Source organism: Labrus bergylta, chromosome 18 (assembly GCF_963930695.1).
Source record: "Labrus bergylta chromosome 18, fLabBer1.1, whole genome shotgun sequence".
In the NCBI taxonomy this organism is placed as follows: domain Eukaryota; kingdom Metazoa; phylum Chordata; class Actinopteri; order Labriformes; family Labridae; genus Labrus; species Labrus bergylta.
Window position 1 is genome coordinate 4,965,222 of NC_089212.1, and position 19,406 is coordinate 4,984,627.

General features: G+C 42.1%; 1 protein-coding gene across 7 annotated transcripts in view; it reads right to left on the reverse strand.

Moving 5' to 3' along the window:
- daam2 (dishevelled associated activator of morphogenesis 2) overlaps positions 1-19,406 on the reverse strand; it is a 161,217-nt gene that overhangs the window by 63,400 nt on the left and 78,411 nt on the right. For 3 of the 7 annotated variants that reach the window (XM_065966663.1, XM_065966665.1, XM_065966664.1), the window contains exons 6-23: positions 18,407-18,740; positions 17,562-17,672; positions 17,300-17,403; positions 16,921-16,987; positions 16,528-16,645; positions 16,181-16,319; positions 13,945-13,968; positions 13,388-13,446; positions 13,025-13,209; positions 12,164-12,466; positions 11,518-11,625; positions 9,310-9,339; positions 7,116-7,222; positions 5,629-5,713; positions 5,154-5,260; positions 4,409-4,497; positions 1,689-1,857; positions 166-273 (exon numbers count right to left, since the gene is read on the reverse strand). In XM_065966663.1, coding sequence (XP_065822735.1) covers positions 166-273; positions 1,689-1,857; positions 4,409-4,497; positions 5,154-5,260; positions 5,629-5,713; positions 7,116-7,222; positions 9,310-9,339; positions 11,518-11,625; positions 12,164-12,466; positions 13,025-13,209; positions 13,388-13,446; positions 13,945-13,968; positions 16,181-16,319; positions 16,528-16,645; positions 16,921-16,987; positions 17,300-17,403; positions 17,562-17,672; positions 18,407-18,740 — 2,247 coding nt within the window. The remainder of the gene's footprint in view (positions 1-165; positions 274-1,688; positions 1,858-4,408; positions 4,498-5,153; positions 5,261-5,628; positions 5,714-7,115; positions 7,223-9,309; positions 9,340-11,517; positions 11,626-12,163; positions 12,467-13,024; positions 13,210-13,387; positions 13,447-13,944; positions 13,969-16,180; positions 16,320-16,527; positions 16,646-16,920; positions 16,988-17,299; positions 17,404-17,561; positions 17,673-18,406; positions 18,741-19,406) is intronic. The other 4 variants (XM_065966666.1, XM_029280085.2, XM_065966667.1 and 1 more) reach the window with 4 other exon arrangements.

Genomic DNA, 19,406 nt, shown 5'->3' on the forward strand with positions numbered 1-19,406 from the left:
TGATTTTCAGTAATACAGAATTAATATTAACACTCAGGTTTTAAGATTACTAAATTATATATGTTTAAATGTAGGGGTTTAAAAGGGTTACATGTTGACACCTGTCTCTACTCAAACATGGCTCTGGGGAAAATGTTCCCTTCAGTGAAGAGTTGGGACACTCACTTGACTTTTGCAGCCTCCGGGACACTGTTGAGGTCCTGCTGGATGTTCAATGTGTCCGGGTAGTTCTTCTCAAAGATCATGATCAGGTAGTGCAACATGGTGATGTTCCTGTTGAGTCACAAGTGAAGACAAAAGTTTGAAAACCAAAAGTAATCCAGGATACATAACGTCATGCAGAGCTGCTAATTAAAGGCTCATCTTGAATACTTTCTCTTTAATCCTTTGAACCTCAGGATGTTCTGCTCAGCTTTAACTCTTTATTGTTACTCTATTTGCAGACTTATGGCATACTAGTCATCACCTTCCTGTCCCGGGAACATGTACTGTTCTTTTAATGAGAACTTTATGGAATCAAACAAAAAAAGAGAAGTGGAGATGTTCTTCTGTTTTACCATCAAAATATTATTTACATACAAGTTCAATGTTTCAGTTTTTGTATTCTGCACTACAGTTCCCAACATGCTATGGGTGATTCAAACAGGAAATGTAAAACTGTGAAGGAGTACAGCTGCATTCACAGGCTCTGTGTGGATGATCCCATTTCCTATTTTTTTCTTGTTGATGTTGTAATTTTGACACAGATTTGCTGCAGCACCGGTATATTCTAAAAAAATACTAACTTATTTTTTTAAATAAGGGTTCTTGTTAATGAACAACTCTTAATTGATTCTATATCACTGCACATGGATGGGATGTACTTGGAATTACCTCTGAGCACAACTTTGTATGAACAACTTGTCGATTCATAAAAAGTGTCTCACATTAAACCCGGTTTGATATTAACTCCACAAGTCAAATAAAAACATTTCACCAGATTTCCAAAACTTTTGTCCCCACTTGAGGTGGGCATTAGCATGATTCTTTTTTAAACTAGTTTGGAAGTAATTTTTCAAATACGATCAACTCAAATGTTCTTAACTTGTTCTTGATTAAGCCCTGGAGAACCACACTGCTTTACTGCTTACAGTCCATGCTGACAGAAATACTACGGTAAATGGTAAATGGACTTGAGCTTGTATATTTCTTTTCTAGTCTTGAGACTACTCAAAGTACTTTTACACTGCAGGTCACACCTACACATTCACACACTGATGACAGTAGTTGTTGTATAAAGTGACTGTCAGTTTTAATTAATCCATGCATACACCACTGAAGAAGCAGTGGGAACAACTTGGGGTAAAGTGTCCTGCCAAAGGACACATCGAGCATGTGGCTGCAGGACTTCTTGCAGAAGCTGGGGATCGAACCCTCAACATTCTGGTCGAGAGGTGATCGACTCTACCACTTCAATCAATCGAGAGATCTTTGAAAGAAAAACATAAATTCTAAACCAACATTTAGACTTTTGTTCAAAACAGACTTTGAAGAAATTGAGCGACTCTTGTCCTGATTCCGACCGCATGTATGTGACATCTGTGCAAACCTTCCTTTTCACTTTTAGAACTTAGAAAGCTGAGAAGAAGAGGCTATTTCTTTTTCTACGTTTGATTGACAGCTTCACTTTAAGGCGCTAAAAGGCCCACCTGTCTATGCTGGACTTGGTGTCAGCGATTTTGTTGAGACTGGAGACTTTGAAGCCGTAGGCGTTTCCTCTCTGGCCCTTGTTCATGAAGTTGCCGAAGGCCAGCACCACCTCCAGCATCTGAGTCAGCCTCTTGCTCCGGACCACCTCCCTGGACGCATTCAGGATGGCTGGGGGGAAAATGGAAAGAGAGAGAAGCAGCTGGAGAGATCATATAAGTTGGTGATTGATATGTGTGCACTTAGTGTATCACCTTTTTTATATTACATAATAAACCGGTGTTTTTTCCCCCCTTCATTCCTTTCCATTCTGTTTCTCTACTCAGCCCCCATGGACACATATGCAAACCTCGAGTTTCAGCTGACCCTGGGCTTCCCATCCTTTCCTTCATTTTTAACATCACTCATAATGATTGATCAATACTCCACACAACAACTGGGCAGCTCAGAGGGGAAACCCATCAATCCCTTCCATCCATCCATAAAACAGCAGGGGGAAGATATTACTCCAAACACAGCCCTGTGCTGTACCATTCCTCCCCCATGAGAGCGGACTTGTCTGGCAAAGTGCAGGTGGTTCCCTCGCTCCACAGAGGAAACCTCAGTGTGAATGTGAAAATCATTAACAAAACCCTCTCTTGTTATTGTTACAGCTCTTTCTGCTGTGTGCAGCATGGGAACTGCTCCTCTGGCTGTGCCGACGGCCTTCTGCTGGATGCAGGAAAGGCTAACTGCACTGTCTGCTCAAATGTTTCTATTGAACATGCTGGGTGGTCCTGGAAACATAGTCTCATTTAGAGTATATGACAAAGTAGCACGAATAAGAAAAGTATATGAGAACTTCATCTTCAGTGTTGAACATTTGTGGTTCTGGGAACGTTTGGATCCAACAACAAAGATCCAGGAGGCTTAAATCTACACCCGAACTCACAGGATTACTCCTCTGCTCCTTCTTTATTTCCATTACTGGCAGCCAGTGATGCCAGTTAGAGCACATTTTAAACAAAGGCAAACTAAAAGTGAGAGGCTCTGTGACAAAGAAGCTACAGCACACACGGCTTAGCTGTCAGGAAGCACTGCTGCTAAGACAAGACTGCTGGCACATAAAATATAATGTGCTCATCAGAGCAGAGAAAGGATTATTTGTTGAGGAAAAAAGGGTCTTTCAAGTATCTTTGGCTTAAACAGATACTATCGTCACTTATATTCTCCTCATTGTAAAGCTGGCCTTGTCAATGCCGGTGCTTTGTTGCACCTGGACAACTGGGATAATACGATACATGTACGCATGGTGGTGTTGGTGCTGGTTTGCTATCCTCGGCTGTTAGCTAGGCATTGGAAAAAACCTGCGACAACCTTACTCAGCCGGGACACACCCATGTTCACACACAGGAGCACACACACACACACACACACACACACACACACACACACACACACACACACACGTCGATGGAGCTCATTGGAAGACCTTTCCCTCAAGTCTTTGAAGTGAGCTGCAGTGTTTATGAGAAAGACTCTCCCCCTCTCAACATGGGCCAGCTTTCCAAAACAGCCTCCTTAGTAACCTTGAGGCTGACTAGAAGGGGAAAAACTACAGCGGGCCAACATACAATAAGCCATCCGCTTGAACTGTGCACACACGCAAACACATGTGCAAACTCAACAGGAAGAAAGGATTTCATGAGTCACTGTGTACAGGATTTGGTCAGAGAGTTCAACACAAATGGTGTTTTAAGTGTGACATAAGCATGTTCTTGAGATTGTAATCCTTCGCCTCAGATATAAGAGTGATGCAAGAAAAGTCTGAAGGGTGTCATAAAAGAGGCCCGCAACTTTCAATTCCATTCAAATATCAATTTATTGAACATTTACTCTCACAGTCTATTCATCACTCAACCTATCAAATGTTTAAGATGATGAAAAATGATAACTTTAAGGTCCATAAAGCAGTAAAATCCTTAGTTATGCTCAAGTTAAGATCCTTTCCAATGCGTCCTAATATTATCATGGATCTTATTACCATTCATATTTGTCATTATATTCTGCTTCACTTGTTGAGCCATGAAGTTGGGATCACATTTTATACTAAAAGAATGTTATTAAGTCCCTTATTGAAAGTTAAGAGGCTTTTTCATTTCAATAATCATGTCTTACAAACACACATCTGAATGACTTTCTAACAAGCCTCTGGGATCATCGTTTCATAAAACCCAAACGTCTAAAATATTTTATGTTCATGTTTTAGAAAAACGTTTGTGTGTCCTGAAGTTGCCCCTTTAATTGACCTTTGACCAGTTCAGGGTGTACCCCGCCCAGGATTGGTTCCAGCCTCTCCCACAACCTTTAACAGGATTAAGTGGTATCGATCATGGATGGATAGATGTTTTAAACATGGGTGGTAATGTTGAATATAAGCTGGGCAACATAGTTTCAAGCTAAAGTTTGAAAAATATAAGAAAAGTGTTACGAGCTTTCTCACAGGAACATTTTCTGTGCAGGTAAGTTTATCTTGTGTTTAGTGGAATGACAGTGCAGCTCTCTGGCTCAAAGAAATCCCAAAAATCGGGGGTTTGACTTTGTTATTTTGATATTCCCATTTTTGTCTTGCGTTTTTTGTTGATTAATTAAAAGAGAAAACAAGAGCATTGCATGCCTTAAGGAGTCACAGAAAGTTAAATTCAGAGCCTTTTAGCGGCCCCCCCGAGGTCTTTGCTCTTACCTTCAACTTTCGGCTTGGTTTCAGCGAGACGCTCTGCAAACTTCTTCTTAAAGAACAAAGCCTGCAGTCTGTGTTGGTAGTGGTCAATTCTGATGAAAGGAAGAAAGAGGTAAAGGGAGGAGAAAAGGGACGAAAAGGAAACAGAACAAGAGGTGAGTTACATCTGTCTCGTGGGAAGCTTAAATTCAAAGCTAGAAATCACCCAAACGAACAAAACTCCCTCTCTTAGGCTTCACAGACCTTTGATCATCTATTAGGCTCCCATTAAGTTCAAGCGTTGACAAATGGGAATGTTAAACTCTCCGAAAGGTTCACTGAGGGAGGGAGTGTGAATTTTCAAAGTGGGACCAGGAATATTAAAAAGGAAACGACTTAATCCCAGAAGTATTCCTCTGACCAGAGGAAAGAGAGAGGACAGGGTCATATTTCAGAGGAGACATGGGAGGCTTTGACGAAGAAAAGGCACCAACTTCAAATGTGTTAAGAGTCCTAAAAGGACAGCCATGACTTCTTCTTCTCCTCTCAGATAAGTCTCAGCCTGAGGCTTTTTTTTTATGCTTCACAAAGCTTTACAGGTTTATTCTTTTTGAACCGATTGTTCAGGAGGAAATAATGGTTTACTGGTTAATCTTTTTATTCTGCACAATTTCTATCTGTTGATCCGTCTTTTTCCCCGGCTCTACCATATACACTTCATAGGTTTGTCACCTGAAGCAGTGAAATGCAATAAGGTCGTTTTCAGTACCTGCTCATTTCAAAGAGGAAGCGATCGGCTCGGGCCATCCGCTCCAGCTCGTGTTTGTGCTCCTCCAGGAGATCAATGTCGCTTTTCTCGGGGACAAACTTCAACAACTGCAGAGACACCAGGAACAACATCAAAGTGACTGCTGATAAAGTTGTATAGCTATAAACAGGATCGGTTTCTATTGGCTGTACTGAGTGTACATCTCTTTCAAAGTTCATCCAAGGCAACATGCACATTGAAATACATCGAAAAGATTCAGGATGCTTAATCATTTTCTGTTTTACTTCCTCTGTCCTCATTAGAAATCTATAGGTACTCTTTGTCTGGACTGACTGCTGACCAAGCATCAAACCTCCATGGCGCCTTTTTGAACAATAGAGTATCGATTTCCATTCAGTATCAATCAAATCAGGACACAATGTTGTTACAGAGAAAAACAAACAGTTCTAATGACACCACGAGTCCTGAGCCTTACCTGCTCCAGCATATCTTTGGCGAGCTCTTCCCTCTCATCCATCTCTAGAATGGCCCTCTTGATCTCCTCATTGCTCAATTTTAACCTGCACAGGAAGGAAGTTGTAGTTTGTTTAAATGAACACATTAAAAGTATGTTTATTTCAAACATGGAACTACTGGGCCTGGGTCTGGACCGGAGTCAGCTGCGTCCTCCCAGGTGTCTTCTGTGCTAAGTGTGCAGCTTTATGATCAATAACAGCATCGTCGGTCTTTGTCATGTATTGACCATGTGCTGACCCCAGTCGGGTCGGGTTTGTACCCTCGGGTCATTTACGGTGCACACGAGAGCGAGCTTTGGGACCATGTTGCTGTTCAGGCAGACAGAGAGGGTCTCAGGAAGTCTGTTTATTGATCAGTAAAAAGGGTTCAAATTCTCCACAGGGCTTTGGGTCAATGTTGTTGGGACCTTAAATGATGATAACTGATTCCAGTTCACAGACTGCAGCCCCCCTCTGGAGGAAGGGGTTAGTTTAACACGTCTATGTTTTCATTTTAAAATGAACAACTTTTGCTACATCAACGAACAGCATCCTCATTGAGCTGGTGCATCAGAGCCCTTAAAATAGATAGACGATACTAGAGGCCTGCTGCAGCCCAAAACAGTTGATTTAGGATTTCAGAGTAGCACATCTGACCCCCCTGGATTTACCCCTGCCGCCAAGGCAAAATGACCTGAGCCGATCCATCTCGCTCAGCATTTAGTGATGCGACCTGCAAGTTTATGATAATGCAGAGACAGATGTTTCACAACAGGTGTGTTAATGACGCTGATCTCTTTCCTGATTTCTCACAGTGAAAAGAGAATAGATGTTGCTGTGCAGTTCCCAATACATCACTGATATTCCACAGAACTGTCGAGGAACATCAGGCTTCATGATCAAACAACGTTTTACATCACTTCAGTCTGTAATCATCGGCTCACTCTCATTCTGCTGCATGGAAACATGAGCACAGCCCTCCTTTCTCTGCTGAGCCTGGATCACGGTTTGTCCACATCCTTTAATGTTTTTAAGGGGTAATTAAGGTTTTTGAGACTCTTTGTTCATTTGCACGTAAAGCAGGAGAGTCATATGATTAATATGGGTTAAGAAATACTTAACTTGTTATTCAGAATATCCAACAAAAGCCTTGTTGAAATCTGACCACTACTCCAATTCTTCACTGACCGTCATGTATCCCAGTAAAGGTCACATCTGGTTATTCAATTACGCTGACAGATGTCCTCTTGTGTCCATTAAAACACATTTCTTGCAGCAGACAAAGGAGGCACCTGCCTCAAGCAAGTGAGTTACAGCTCTAACCCCTGACCCAGTGGCTGCAGGATCTCACTACAGCCATGCCTTTAGGACATCTCTTCTGTATTTTAATCCAATAAACAGACAGTAACATGTTTTTTTATTGATGGTATAAAGAAGCATGATTGATAATTCTGTCCTGGGGTCTTACTTTGAAAGCAGGATGATGCAGTTTTGTGCACGTCTCCCATCGATGACTGACAGCTCCTTGACCTTCCGTGTGCTGACGTATAAGTCATCCATGGAGCCCGTCTCCTTCTGCAGGAGGACAAAGACAAAAAGAACAAGATTAACTCTGCAACATAGTTTCAGTTAAAAGCGCTCACATAAAATGCAAAGGTCTCCTCCTCACATCTGTTAGACATCTTTATTTTGTTTAGAGATGATATGAGCCCCTCGAAGCATTTAACAGTGTGTTAATTTGGACCAGACTTTGGAGAAGTCAGAAGAACCAGTTGTGGTAGTTTGATCACTGCCACTATCAAATGCAGACTAAAAGGTTGCTCTCATGCCAAATACTTTAGTTGGCCTCAGGTCAAGTTCTCCGACCTGATTTAGCTAAGACTAGTGTTGTGCATCACTTCATAGAGAACAAAATACACGTCTCATTAGAACAATCTAAACCTGGATCGAGTTTTTGGAAGATGTGTGATTGGAAGAATGCGCCCAAAAAAGTGGAGGAAACTCACAAATTCATGCCTGTGCAGGCGAAAAAATTAAAATGAAATAGTATGTGTTGTGAAAGCAGATTTTATTTGGTGAGTCATCCTGAGAAACACAATGCAGGCAGGCCTATAAAACCTCTCTGAGGAGCAGGAAACACTGCTAAAACTTGGTCCAGGCCAAGTGAGATATTTTTGTAAGCTCCACACAAATGTAGTTTTTAAAAATCCACAAGAGAAAAAGAACACACGTCTGAGAATACTGGTCGGGGCCGCATGTTAAAATGCGCTCTATTTTAGGTCCAAGCTGGTTTCCTGTCCTTTTTGGAGGTTTCTGCCAATGACGTATGTGAAACAGATGCAGCTTGTAGAGAGAAAAGAAAAGTGTTGTTTTTCCATGTCTGCACTGACCCGGGTTGTCTGGCATCAGAGTGAGGTTGGCATTATGTAAGGGGGGCAACTCCCTTTCATACTGTAGGACGTCTTGAACCCCCTCTGCCCACACATGCTGTTTGGACTGTTTAACATAAAAGTGGCTGCATTTAAAGACTTCCATTTCCATTCCATCCTTTTCTAATTCCTAAAGCCTTTTTCCTCACATGCACTCATGAAACATTTCTAGAACATTTTAGGCAGGCTGCGGCTGAAATCTTCCTGAGTTGCCTGTTCACACATTTCCCTCACAGCACAGTAGGAGACGACCTCTGTTGGACAGGACGGGGGGGGGGGGGATATTACCAAAATATATACTATCATTTTTTTTTTTGTTGCAGTTTGTCACATGGAATCTGATCTTTTCAAATCAGAGTTTGGCCACATTCATATGTGACGCTAAATCGGATACAGGTCGAGGCTTTTGCAATCAGAACCTCTGTTTGAGCAGCCAGATCAGAATGTATGTGACTTTGACATCACTCTGAGGGTCCTAGTTCTGTGCTGGAGGGAAAAGCAGGGGGGCAGGACTCACTCGCACTCCAAAAAAAAACAAAATGGAAGACAGCTGAGATGTAGACGGACAGAAGAGGGACAATGATTTAAACCTTAGAGCATGTTTACTTCAGTGAACTGTTCAAACACTGTGCTCTTGTGACGTCTTTGTTTGGGTTTTTTTTTTTTTTTGCGCATGTGGGTCACTTCATGCCACTTTTTGAAAAGTAATATGAACATGAATCTGCAAAACAAATCCATCTTGAGCATTAGAACTTTAGTGTGAACATTGCTATAATCACAGATATGGTTCTATTTTATTTATTTGTGCGTCTGCAGAGGCTGTGTCACAGCAAGCAAAGTTTAAGACGGGGGCTTGGAGTCTTTTTTTTTTTTGTGTTCTGCATAGTTTAGACGATTGTGTGGTGTGCTCTGGATGCTGCCACCTGCAACAGCATAATCTTGAGTGTGATTGCATCCTGTATAAACACCCATAGGACTAAAAACACAAAATGTCATCTATCAGCTTCATGTCAGTGCCTTGTGTCCTATGTCACACAGTGTGGCGTACGGCTGATGTGTGACAGAGGACATGCCAACCACTTTGGGTCATCCCGTCACTTTTGGACATTCACATCATTATTCACTCATAATGTATAGTGTCCGCTCTGTGAGGCTGTTGCATTGCAGAGGAGAAGGTGATTGAGAAGTGAAGGTAACACTTGATATAAAGATGCTGGGAGAACTTTGACTCACCTGTTTGAAGGATTGGTTAGTGAGCAGCTCCTGCGCAGGCAATCGGAGAAATGCAGAGAGACACAAAAATTGAAAAAATTGAAAACACATGCAAAGATTAGCAACTCAAGCAGAAAACAGAGTGGTGGCAAGTGCAAAGAACTACAACTATGCAAACTACAAGCTGCAGCTGGGAAGCCCCTCAGTGAGAGAGAAAACTGTAATAATCTGCTGTCAAAAGTCATCAGGGGCTCATGGAAGTCTAAAATATCCCGTTTCATTTCGGTTTCTGTATTCCTAAAACAGGTCACGATTGTTTTAATGTATTCTTTTGATTGCATCTACATTTGTCTTGACGTGGAAAAACCGCAAAAAATGAAAAATGAGTGTGGTTCCTAATCCTACAGAGGGCAAATGTAAACATAAAACCATTTTAAAAAGAAACACCAATGACAAGCTTCAAAAAAGCAATTATGCCCCGTGTAAACATGACAAAATCGTCCTGTTGAATTTCGTCTGACTCTTGCCAAATGGAACCAAAGTTGTCGAGGCCAGAAAGATCTTGGGTTTTTTAATGCGGCTCCGTCCGTAGAGATCGGTGTCAACCTGAGCCAATAAAAACCTGCTCTGTATAAATAAATACCAGCAGTAAATCACCGTCGGCAACAGCCTCAAACGACCCATTTCCCTTTAATAAAAGCCTGAAAAGAGAAGTTTTGCGTTTAGCTGTCAGAATGCTTTTAAGCATGGCAGTAAAATGAAGTTCAACAATATGTCCATGGAGGTTAAGTGCTGCTGCTCCATCGAGCCTTAACGACCTTGCTTTAAACTGCGATTACTAGAAACTCATTAGGACCATTAACATTCCACTTAGAGCCATTTGAGGCGGTATTATGCAACTGCATGAATATCATCACATGACAAGTGGAGGGTAAATGAGTTTGAAGCACACACACAGAGAAGTAATCACTGTGTACTGTATGCTCCGGTCCCAAAGGGCGTGCGTCCTGAAATTATCCTATTAGTTAGTCTCGGGTTCAACATGGTTTTAGTCAATGCCTCTCTATGCCGACAGAGTTTCCTGTGTGGGGACGTCCTTGTGACTTCAGTGCCTCTTTCCTGTCTGTTCATTTTAATCCATGAGCCCCGTGAAGACGCAGTCAAATCGCCAAGTTCTCACACAAACGCTCGGCAGATACCCGGGCAAAGCTTGAGCCGTGTGGCATCTCTACAATATCAGGCATTCAGCAGTGAACAGCTGCTCGTGTTAGCCTGGAGCTGAACCCTCAGGAGACCACACACACACACACACACACACACACACACACACACACACACACACACACACACACACACACACACACACACACACACACACACACACACACACACACACACACACACACACACACACACACACACACACACACACACACACACACACACACACACACACACACACACACACACACACACACACACACACACACGATAAGAGACGATAATAAAAGAATCAAAATTGCTGTTTGTTTGTTTAACAGAGGGTTGTCACAAAAGCACAATTTTGAACTTCAATGTGATGCTCGTAAAAATCTAACAATATCAAAACTTGTTTCGATACCACGGCAACACAAAGAGAAGATCTTGGCAACCAACACTGGTGAAGTCTTAAGTGCACGATTAGATATGTTGCCAACGTTTTTGTCTCTTAGCATTAAAGCTTTGGTACTTTCTACACTTTCCCCTCATTCAATTAAAGATTGTATGATTTTCAAATACATGGTATCTAACCTGAGTTTGATGTTTTACCTCAGTTTGTCTGTTACTTTGCCCTGTAAATGTGTTTGAAAAACATTTGACTTATTTTGTGTATCTCCAAGTGAAGAGATCATAGAGTGCTTAGTCCACTACAGAAGACACTTAATGGAGTCTTAAATGAATCGGGAAAATACATGCAAGTATCAGCATCAGCATTTGGCTAAAACGAGTTGGAAAATTTGGCATTCAATTTGTCACAAATAGTCTGTATTGTATTGTGCATCCCTTCTCTCAATTCAAACACACACACACTCAAAAACAAGGCAAATATCAGCTACTAAAACAACAGACACATAGTTCTGTGTTTTATGTAAATGCTCTCTGAAAATTAAATCATATGCATACATTGACAACCTTTCCTAAAATGTAATTTAGTTGTTTTTTTTTCTCAGTGTGCTAATAAATCCAAACCTGCTGTCTCTGATAGGCTGAAAACATCTTCTCTATGTCCTTCAGGTCAAGAATCTCGAACGCTCTCAGGTCATCGATGTCGTTCCAGATGGTGCCGTTGATCACATTCTGAAGAGGAGGACAAAAAGGGATTAACACTTAAAGTCAAGCATTCAAAGTTTCTTCAGTTACTTAAAGTACGATTAGATGCCTTGAACGTAGTAGTTATAGAAGCTAAAACATCAAACTGTGCTAAAGCTATCATATTATAAGAACAGCAGGGATATAATGCAATGATGTAAGACTCTGAGAACAGATTTTTCTTTACATCATGATCTTTTTTTGGACAATTGTGACCTTCATGAAAATAGTTAAAATCTTAGATCTTTAAACTTGTTTCTCTTTCTTGTTTTTCAATGATTCATTTTACATTCTACAAATCGTTACGGCTACCCGAGCTGTTAACAGGTGAGGAATACATGCTTAAATCTTGGGTCATTCTAGGCAACTGATACAGACTTAATCAGAAATAATGCAATAAGAAAATCACACTCATTATTTAAATTTGCAGATGTACAAGATTATGGACAGTTTAGAAAATAAATAAGACAGACCAAACAAAAGATATTTAAAAAGGACAAACCAACATATTGATACATTCTCTCACCTCTCCTAGTTTGGCCCAGTTGAAGGACTTGAGCGGATGAGAAGGCTGAGGGATGGACTTGGAGCGCATGGTGCTCGCTGAGTTGAACGACGGAATAGGAGGCGGGGCTCCAAAAATGGGAGGGGCCCCTGGTGGAGGAGGCGGTGCTCCAGGTGGAGGAGGAGGTGGCGGAGGAGGAGGCGGGCAGCTGAACGGAAGCGGAGGAGGAGGAGGCGGAGGACAGCCACCCATCAGAGGTGGCGGAGGAGGAGCCATCGGGGCACCAGGAGGGGGAGGAGGGGTTGGGAATGACACGCCGCCGCTCTGTGGGAGAACATTGGGAAATGAAAAGATGAAGACAGCCTGTTCTCACTGACACAAGGTGAAGTACATTGTTTTCCTCTTCAGTTTCAGTACTGTTTCTATTTTCCATTTTTGTTTCCACCTTGAAGTCAGGTCACAAATAATGATGAGGACGAGAGTACACTCAGGCTGACGGATGGATGGGTCAAACTAAACATAAACGTCTTCAGGGAGATATGGTTTGATCCCCATGTTAAATCCATCATCAGTGATGACATCTTTAAAGAAGGAGACTTAATTGATTAATGTTTGTAATGTAATTAACCTATGTGTGTAGGTTAAGTAATGTGTGTGCATTACTTTAATTATAATGTGTTAATGCCAACTGAACCTATTTATCTGGACTATCAACAACCATTGGTTAAATATTGCAATGAAGGGCAGCTGACCAGACTACTGTATTTTAAAAGATGGAAGGGTATTTCATCATTATTATTATCTTTTTTAAATGTAACCTTAGGGTTACACTATAACATATCCACACATTCAGTGAGCAACATAAAAAGCATCAGTGCTCACAGATATGTCATTGATCCGTGTGGACAGGTCCATGACTTGCTCCCTGGCCGAGCGCAGCTCCACTCCCTCACGCTGCAGTTTGTCCTTCATCTTATTCAGAGTCTTCATCATCTCATCCTTTTCCTGGGTCTTGGTTTCACACTCCCTCTCCTTCTTCTCTAGTTTAGCCATCAGCTCTGCATGGTCTAAAAGCAAAACAGAACAGAAAACAGAACAGTGTTCATTTAGAGAAGCAGAGAGTAACATGTGTGCAAATATAAAAAACCAAAAAAAATACAGATTGATAGATAAATGCATGAAGAATTGGATGATGCATTTTCTCTCTCTCCACCTGCAGGGGGCAGCGTGTCAAACAAGTCGTACCTTTCCTGAACTTCTCTGCCTGGTCTCGCCATTGTTTCACCTCATTCTCATTGACCAACCTGTGGAGGAGGCAGACAGAAATATAAGAACGGACACAAAAACAGTCTGATAAAGTTAGCAGAGCCAGAATGATAGCAGGTAAGGGTCAACTGCAGCCCAAACAAGTCGAGCCATGAACGCTGAGGAAATGTAATCATTGGATTGGAAATCCATTGACAAATACACACATACAAAAGTATTTTTTGTGTGTGTGAGGTCAGCATGGACTTGGTTGAGGCAGTTTGCTCTTTTAAGCAGCGTAACACAACATTAATGCCACAAATTAATCCTGCATATATATTCAAAGTTATTCATTTAAGCACTTAGTCCAGCTTGGGGTTTAAACAGGGTTACGATGACATTTTTAAATAAAAATGAGATCAACTGATGTGAAATAGGTGAGTGTTCTTGATAACGAGGCAATCAGGGAGACTGCCTCTTGAGTTAAAAGTTGGAGTTAAGAAGTCGAAAACAAAAAGAGAAATTAAATCTGATGAGGAAAGACTGGAAAGTGAAACCTTGAGAATCGGTTGAAGCCGTGGCTGGAGTTGAAAGAACAGACATATTTCAGTGTCAGAGAGAAGAGAACTGATGAAGAGAAAGAGGAGGAGTGAAGGAACTACTTAGCAGGAAAAGTGCTGAGGTATGACTTCTAATGATTCTCCGCTAAAAACCTTGAATCAATTCACACGGGGGGAAATCCAACAGGCAATTTAAAAGCAAATTAAGCATTAATCAGACTCGGGCTTCCACCTTCTGCTGTTAATGAACTCGATTAGAAAGTCTAAGCTGTTTTAATTACAACTGAAGCAACGCTCTATTGATCCGATTTGTTTCCAATAAAAAAACTTCATTGGCAACAGGTCATGTAAATCCCTACGAAGATGTTGAAAACCTTAAATACTGTCAAAAAGAGTGTTATTGGATTGTGCAGATGTGATCCTAGATGATGAATGACTTGGTCTCCGGCTTGTTTGAGCTGTTGTTTTAACGCCCCCCCCCCCTAGAAAAAAAACCCATAAAGTGCATTTTTTCTCCAGCCCTCTGAACTCTGTGATTTACTCTAGGAGAGTTAATGGAAAGACAACAAGAATGGAAGCGATGTTTTATGCTAGCGGCAACCCTCCAATGAAACCAATAAGGAAGTGCTTAAAACTGCATTTCCTCCAGTGTCCACTCGAGGCTGGTTGCTAAGGTCCAGGACTCCCCAATATAGCTCATTTCTTTCTTTGTGTTTGGAATTATGATTTTTTAAAACTCATCTGTTTTAAGAAAGAGATGTATGTATATTTATATATACATAGGGAATGGTGTGGCTGATTTGGCACGTTGAAACCAAGATTCAGCCTCACTTCACCTCTCTGCCAGTTCAAGATTTGCCAAAAGTTAGTTATAGTCATGACTTTCAATATGACGCGTCTGTCATTGGGCCTTTAACACCTCTTGTGTCACCAGTGGGTGCTGCCAACTGGGGCTCAGTTGGTAGAGTTGGACTTCTCTCAACTGAAAAATTGGGGGTTCGATCCCCAGCTCCTGCAGCCACATGTCCGATGTGTCCTTGGGCAAAACATTTATTCCCAAGTTTTAACTGTGTATGAATGGGATAAGTTACTTCTGATGGACACTTTACATAGCAGCCACTGTCATCAGTGTGTCAATGTGGTGTGAATGTGTAGGTGTGACCTGCTGTGTAAAAGCGCTTTGAATAGTCAGAAGACTGGAAAAGCGCTATACAAGCTCAAATCCATTTACCATTTACTAAGGTAGTGTGGGGGTTCCAAGGCTTTGACATGGACAGTACTGCATGTGAAGGCTTAGATGAAACATTCAAGTTCCTCTTTTGTGCACTACTGGAGAGAATCATGCTGCGATTCACTGGAGTGAGATGATGATGCACAAACAGGAGAAGCTGAATCAGTACTGAAAAGAGTTGGAGCAGGCAGGAGCAACGCTTCGTGTTTTATGGTGACACAGAGGCTAAACAAAATTCATCACTGATATAAATCTTGGTTTAAAAGCAGCGAAAAAAGCGAGAAAAATGGAAGAGAAGAAATATAATGAAGAAATGAACGAGAGCACATCAGAAAGAGAAACTGAAGCTACCCTGTGTGAGACTCACACCAATCACACACCGTATCGTACAGAAATGCAACAATGCGCTTTTTCAACACTACCTGGACCGGTTTTTAGTCTTTCAACACAACTTCAGATTTGTTTCAGAAGTCAGTAAACCCTCAGACCTCAAAATCCAGCAAACATCAACGGTCTATTTGACAGTCACTGCAGACCGTCTTTCCACACAGAAAACATCAACGTGGAGTCCTAATGCTCGGCTCTCCGAGATGAATTGATCATTCCTCCATGTTTCCCTCCGCATGAAGCGCAGTTACTGCTTCGCCGCACCTGAACACGGCTGACTTGGCAGATCTGCTCATTTAATGCGATTAGGAGAAATTTCCTTTTGATCTCCAGCTTCCTCTTTCATGCCCTTCCTTACAAATGTACCCACGACCCCCTGCTGCAACTTCACCTCACCTTCCCTGCACATTCTCCTCTGTTACCTCTGACATAATAGAAAACATAAAAAACATTCAAGTGAAGTACTTACGTTAACTATCTTTTGTAATAGTATGAACTACAGTATCATATCTTGCCTCTATAACAACTTCTAATGATATCCTTGGAGAGCAAACATGACATAAGCTACACTCTCTCCCTCTGTTTGTTATGGGTTAGTTATGAGTTTTCACTTACATGCGAACAATGTTTTTAACACTGAAGTTGTCCAGAGGGGCGATGTCGGGGTCCTCTCCCTTTTCGTCCTGTAGTACTATCTGCTGCAGGATCCTGTCTAAGAGCTGCCAGTGATGCAGGCTACCACCGCCACGTTTGTCTGAGAAGAAGTCACACAAACAAAGCCAAACAGTCAGGTATGAAAGGTTGGCTTCTGATGCACAGTTTATGATTTAATGGTAATGTATGGGATATAACAGCCTTTTTTATAGGGCTTAGTTACATGCATGCAGCGAAACATATTTGATTTCATTTGAAACCTTTTCAAAAAGGAAATAAAAAACTCTTTATTATGCAGCTATACTCACAGGGCATCTGCAGGCAGTGCTGCAGGATGGAGAGGAGGTTGGGGTAGGCGTCTGTGTGGCTCAGCTTCTTCTTGATCAGCTCAAACATGGCACCAGCACTCTTAGTATCTACATGACTCTGTTCGGATAAGACACAGTCGTGAGTTACTATTAAATCTGCATGAGCATGTTAGTCCCCCGAGTACAGGAGGAACATCTTACTCCAAAGACAGAGAACATTCTGTGGGAACTTTCTGATTATTAAACTTCCTGCGGTACTGAGTAAGTGAGCAGGCTTCATGACTGAATGTGACCATCACTCAGCTTTCTTTGAGATATAAAGCCAGAAGTGGAACAGGCACCAACATTAGTTTGACAAGAAAAGAGATGTTTTTTGTTCACAAGGTAACTCACCATATCGAATCTTTTGGCCAACTCAGAGTCGTCCTCATTTCGCACCATCTCAAAGAAGTCCAAATGCCTTCACAGAGAGGAATAACAGAGTGAGATGAGAGTTTTACTGCAGCTTGATTTAACCCTTTATGTAAGTTTGTAGTGTAGTTTCACGGACATTTGTTTAACAGGAAGTAATGTAGCAGGTCACAACACTATGTTGGATAACAAGGTCGCCATTTGTTAATCGTTGAATTACTTTTGTAGAAAACAAAAGTCATGTGCTGCTCCTGCATTACAGGTAAGAAGTGATTGATATTAATTTGCTGCTCTGCTCGACTGCATCGTTACCCAAGGTGGAAGATTTACAAGCTGATTGCATATAAAGTCCAAGTCTCACCGATCCAGAGTGGCGTTCTCGTGTCCTCGGAGCTTGTCGATGACCGGCTGGATGCCCAACATCAGGAACTCGTACCTTAGGTGGAGGCGGAACTCAAGGTTGTCCTTAAAATAAATAGAAAAAAACAAAAACAATGTCAAGGTATTAAAAAGGCTTTTGTGGATTGTCTTATTTAGGTAGTGGAAGACACATGGATATGTGCACGGCACAGCTGTAATTGTTGGGGTGTAAATGTCAAGGTGGTGTAGGTGTTCATGCTGACCTCTCCAGCTCCAGCATTGAGCACAGCGTTGATGAAGGACATGATGGCGGTCTTTAAGTTGACCTCGTCCCTGTAGCGGCCTGTGCTCTTGTCCAGCTCGTTCAGCAGCGTCTACACGGTCAGGACAGACAAAGGAAAGTGAGTCAGCAAGAATGTTTGATGTAAAAAAAAAAAATGAATGTAATCAACTGGATCAGACATTAAAAATCTTGATTTATGCAAAGTGAGTTGTTTGAACATAACGCTAAAGAGAAGCAGTTAGCGGGTCACTGTGCTCACTCCTCACACCCCGACATACTTCTCGGCCTGGTCATAACTCAAACCGACATAAGAAAGGGTCCAGAATCACTCAGCTCTTGTGCTGTTAGTTTAGCCTGAGGTGGCATGATTTACCACAAACCCTGGGGGGGCGTTCGAGACGTGGCTTGTTGACACAGTGCTGCTAGTCACTAAAGCACTAAAGACTAGCTGACCTCAATAACTCTGGTTGTCCTCACCTGCCTTTAATAAGGCAACAGTGTTGACTTAACCCCAGGCAGACAGTCTGAGGTGCTGCAGTATTAGTTTCTAACTCATTTTAATGACCACAGCTTGATTTATTGAACAATCACGCACAACTACTGCATATGTCATACATTCCATAGACTAGATATTTGAAGGAGAAGGTGGCGCTACAGAGGAGCTAGCACGTTAGTTGGCTTCATTTCTTAATTCTCATCTTGCAGCTTGGACTTTTTCAATAATCTTGTTCTCCTCAATGTCTCCAGGAATGGTTCACCGAGTATGCTCATGCCACAATTTAAGTAAGGTGGGATCTACTTGCACCTCCCCTCAGATCCCCTCACCTGAAAGCGAGTCCTCTCTGCAGCGTACTTCTGGTAGTGTGCCATGGCCTGCAGCACCTTCTTGTGTCCGTCAGGGACTAAACACACGGCGCCGAGGATCTCCAGCACGGCCACTTTGGTCTTGATGTTCTCCGTCCGCAGGCTCTGGGAGATGGTGTTGATGCTCTGCGGGTGGGCGAGGACGTGGGCGCGGCCCTGCGAGTTGTTCATCAGGGCCTTGATGCAGCCGATGACGGAGGTGTGGACGCGGCTCTCCGACGTCTCGTAGTCCATGCTGCGCAGGAAGTTGAGGAGGCAGGTGAGGCCGTCGAGCTCGATGAAGCGAGTGACGAACCTGTAGGACAAAGACAGGAAAGGCAGTGTTAATTAAAATCTTAAAAAAGGGTGCTGAGACCCTGGGAACTTTTTAAACAAGAAAAGCATCTCTACACTCGTATGGCTGAGCTTGACCCTAGTATTTGTGAACTAATTTTTCTGATTAATAGATATTCCAGGAACCAGAACTTTGTGTAAAGTGGTTTTATGGACTTTTAATTTAGGCATAATTTCATCACAAATATTTTTAAAATTATATTTTGAGTTCTCAACTCCACGTCTACAGTTAAACCTACAAAATGCTTCCTAACATGCAGAGCTTCTATACATGTGAAATAACCTGAGTTCTCCCCGTCTCCCACAGACGACCCTCATTAGCTGAATTAATTAGAACCAGCGAGTAATTAAGCTTCGGTGGAGAGAAGAGCACCTATTAAATGACAGGCAGGCCTCACACACTGAGGAACATCACATCTAGAGAGAGCTCACTGTGGGCTGTATCGTAAATGACCTTCCCACTCACTAAGATTCCTGAGAGGCCTCATGAATTATTTTATACAAATGAGGACTTGACGGGGAGAGGAGACGAGGACAAACACAGGAGGAAGAAAAAGTTTAAAGGACAGTGAGGACAGAGGGGGAGGGTGTGTGAGTTTGGATTTATTGCCTCTTATTATTTTAGACA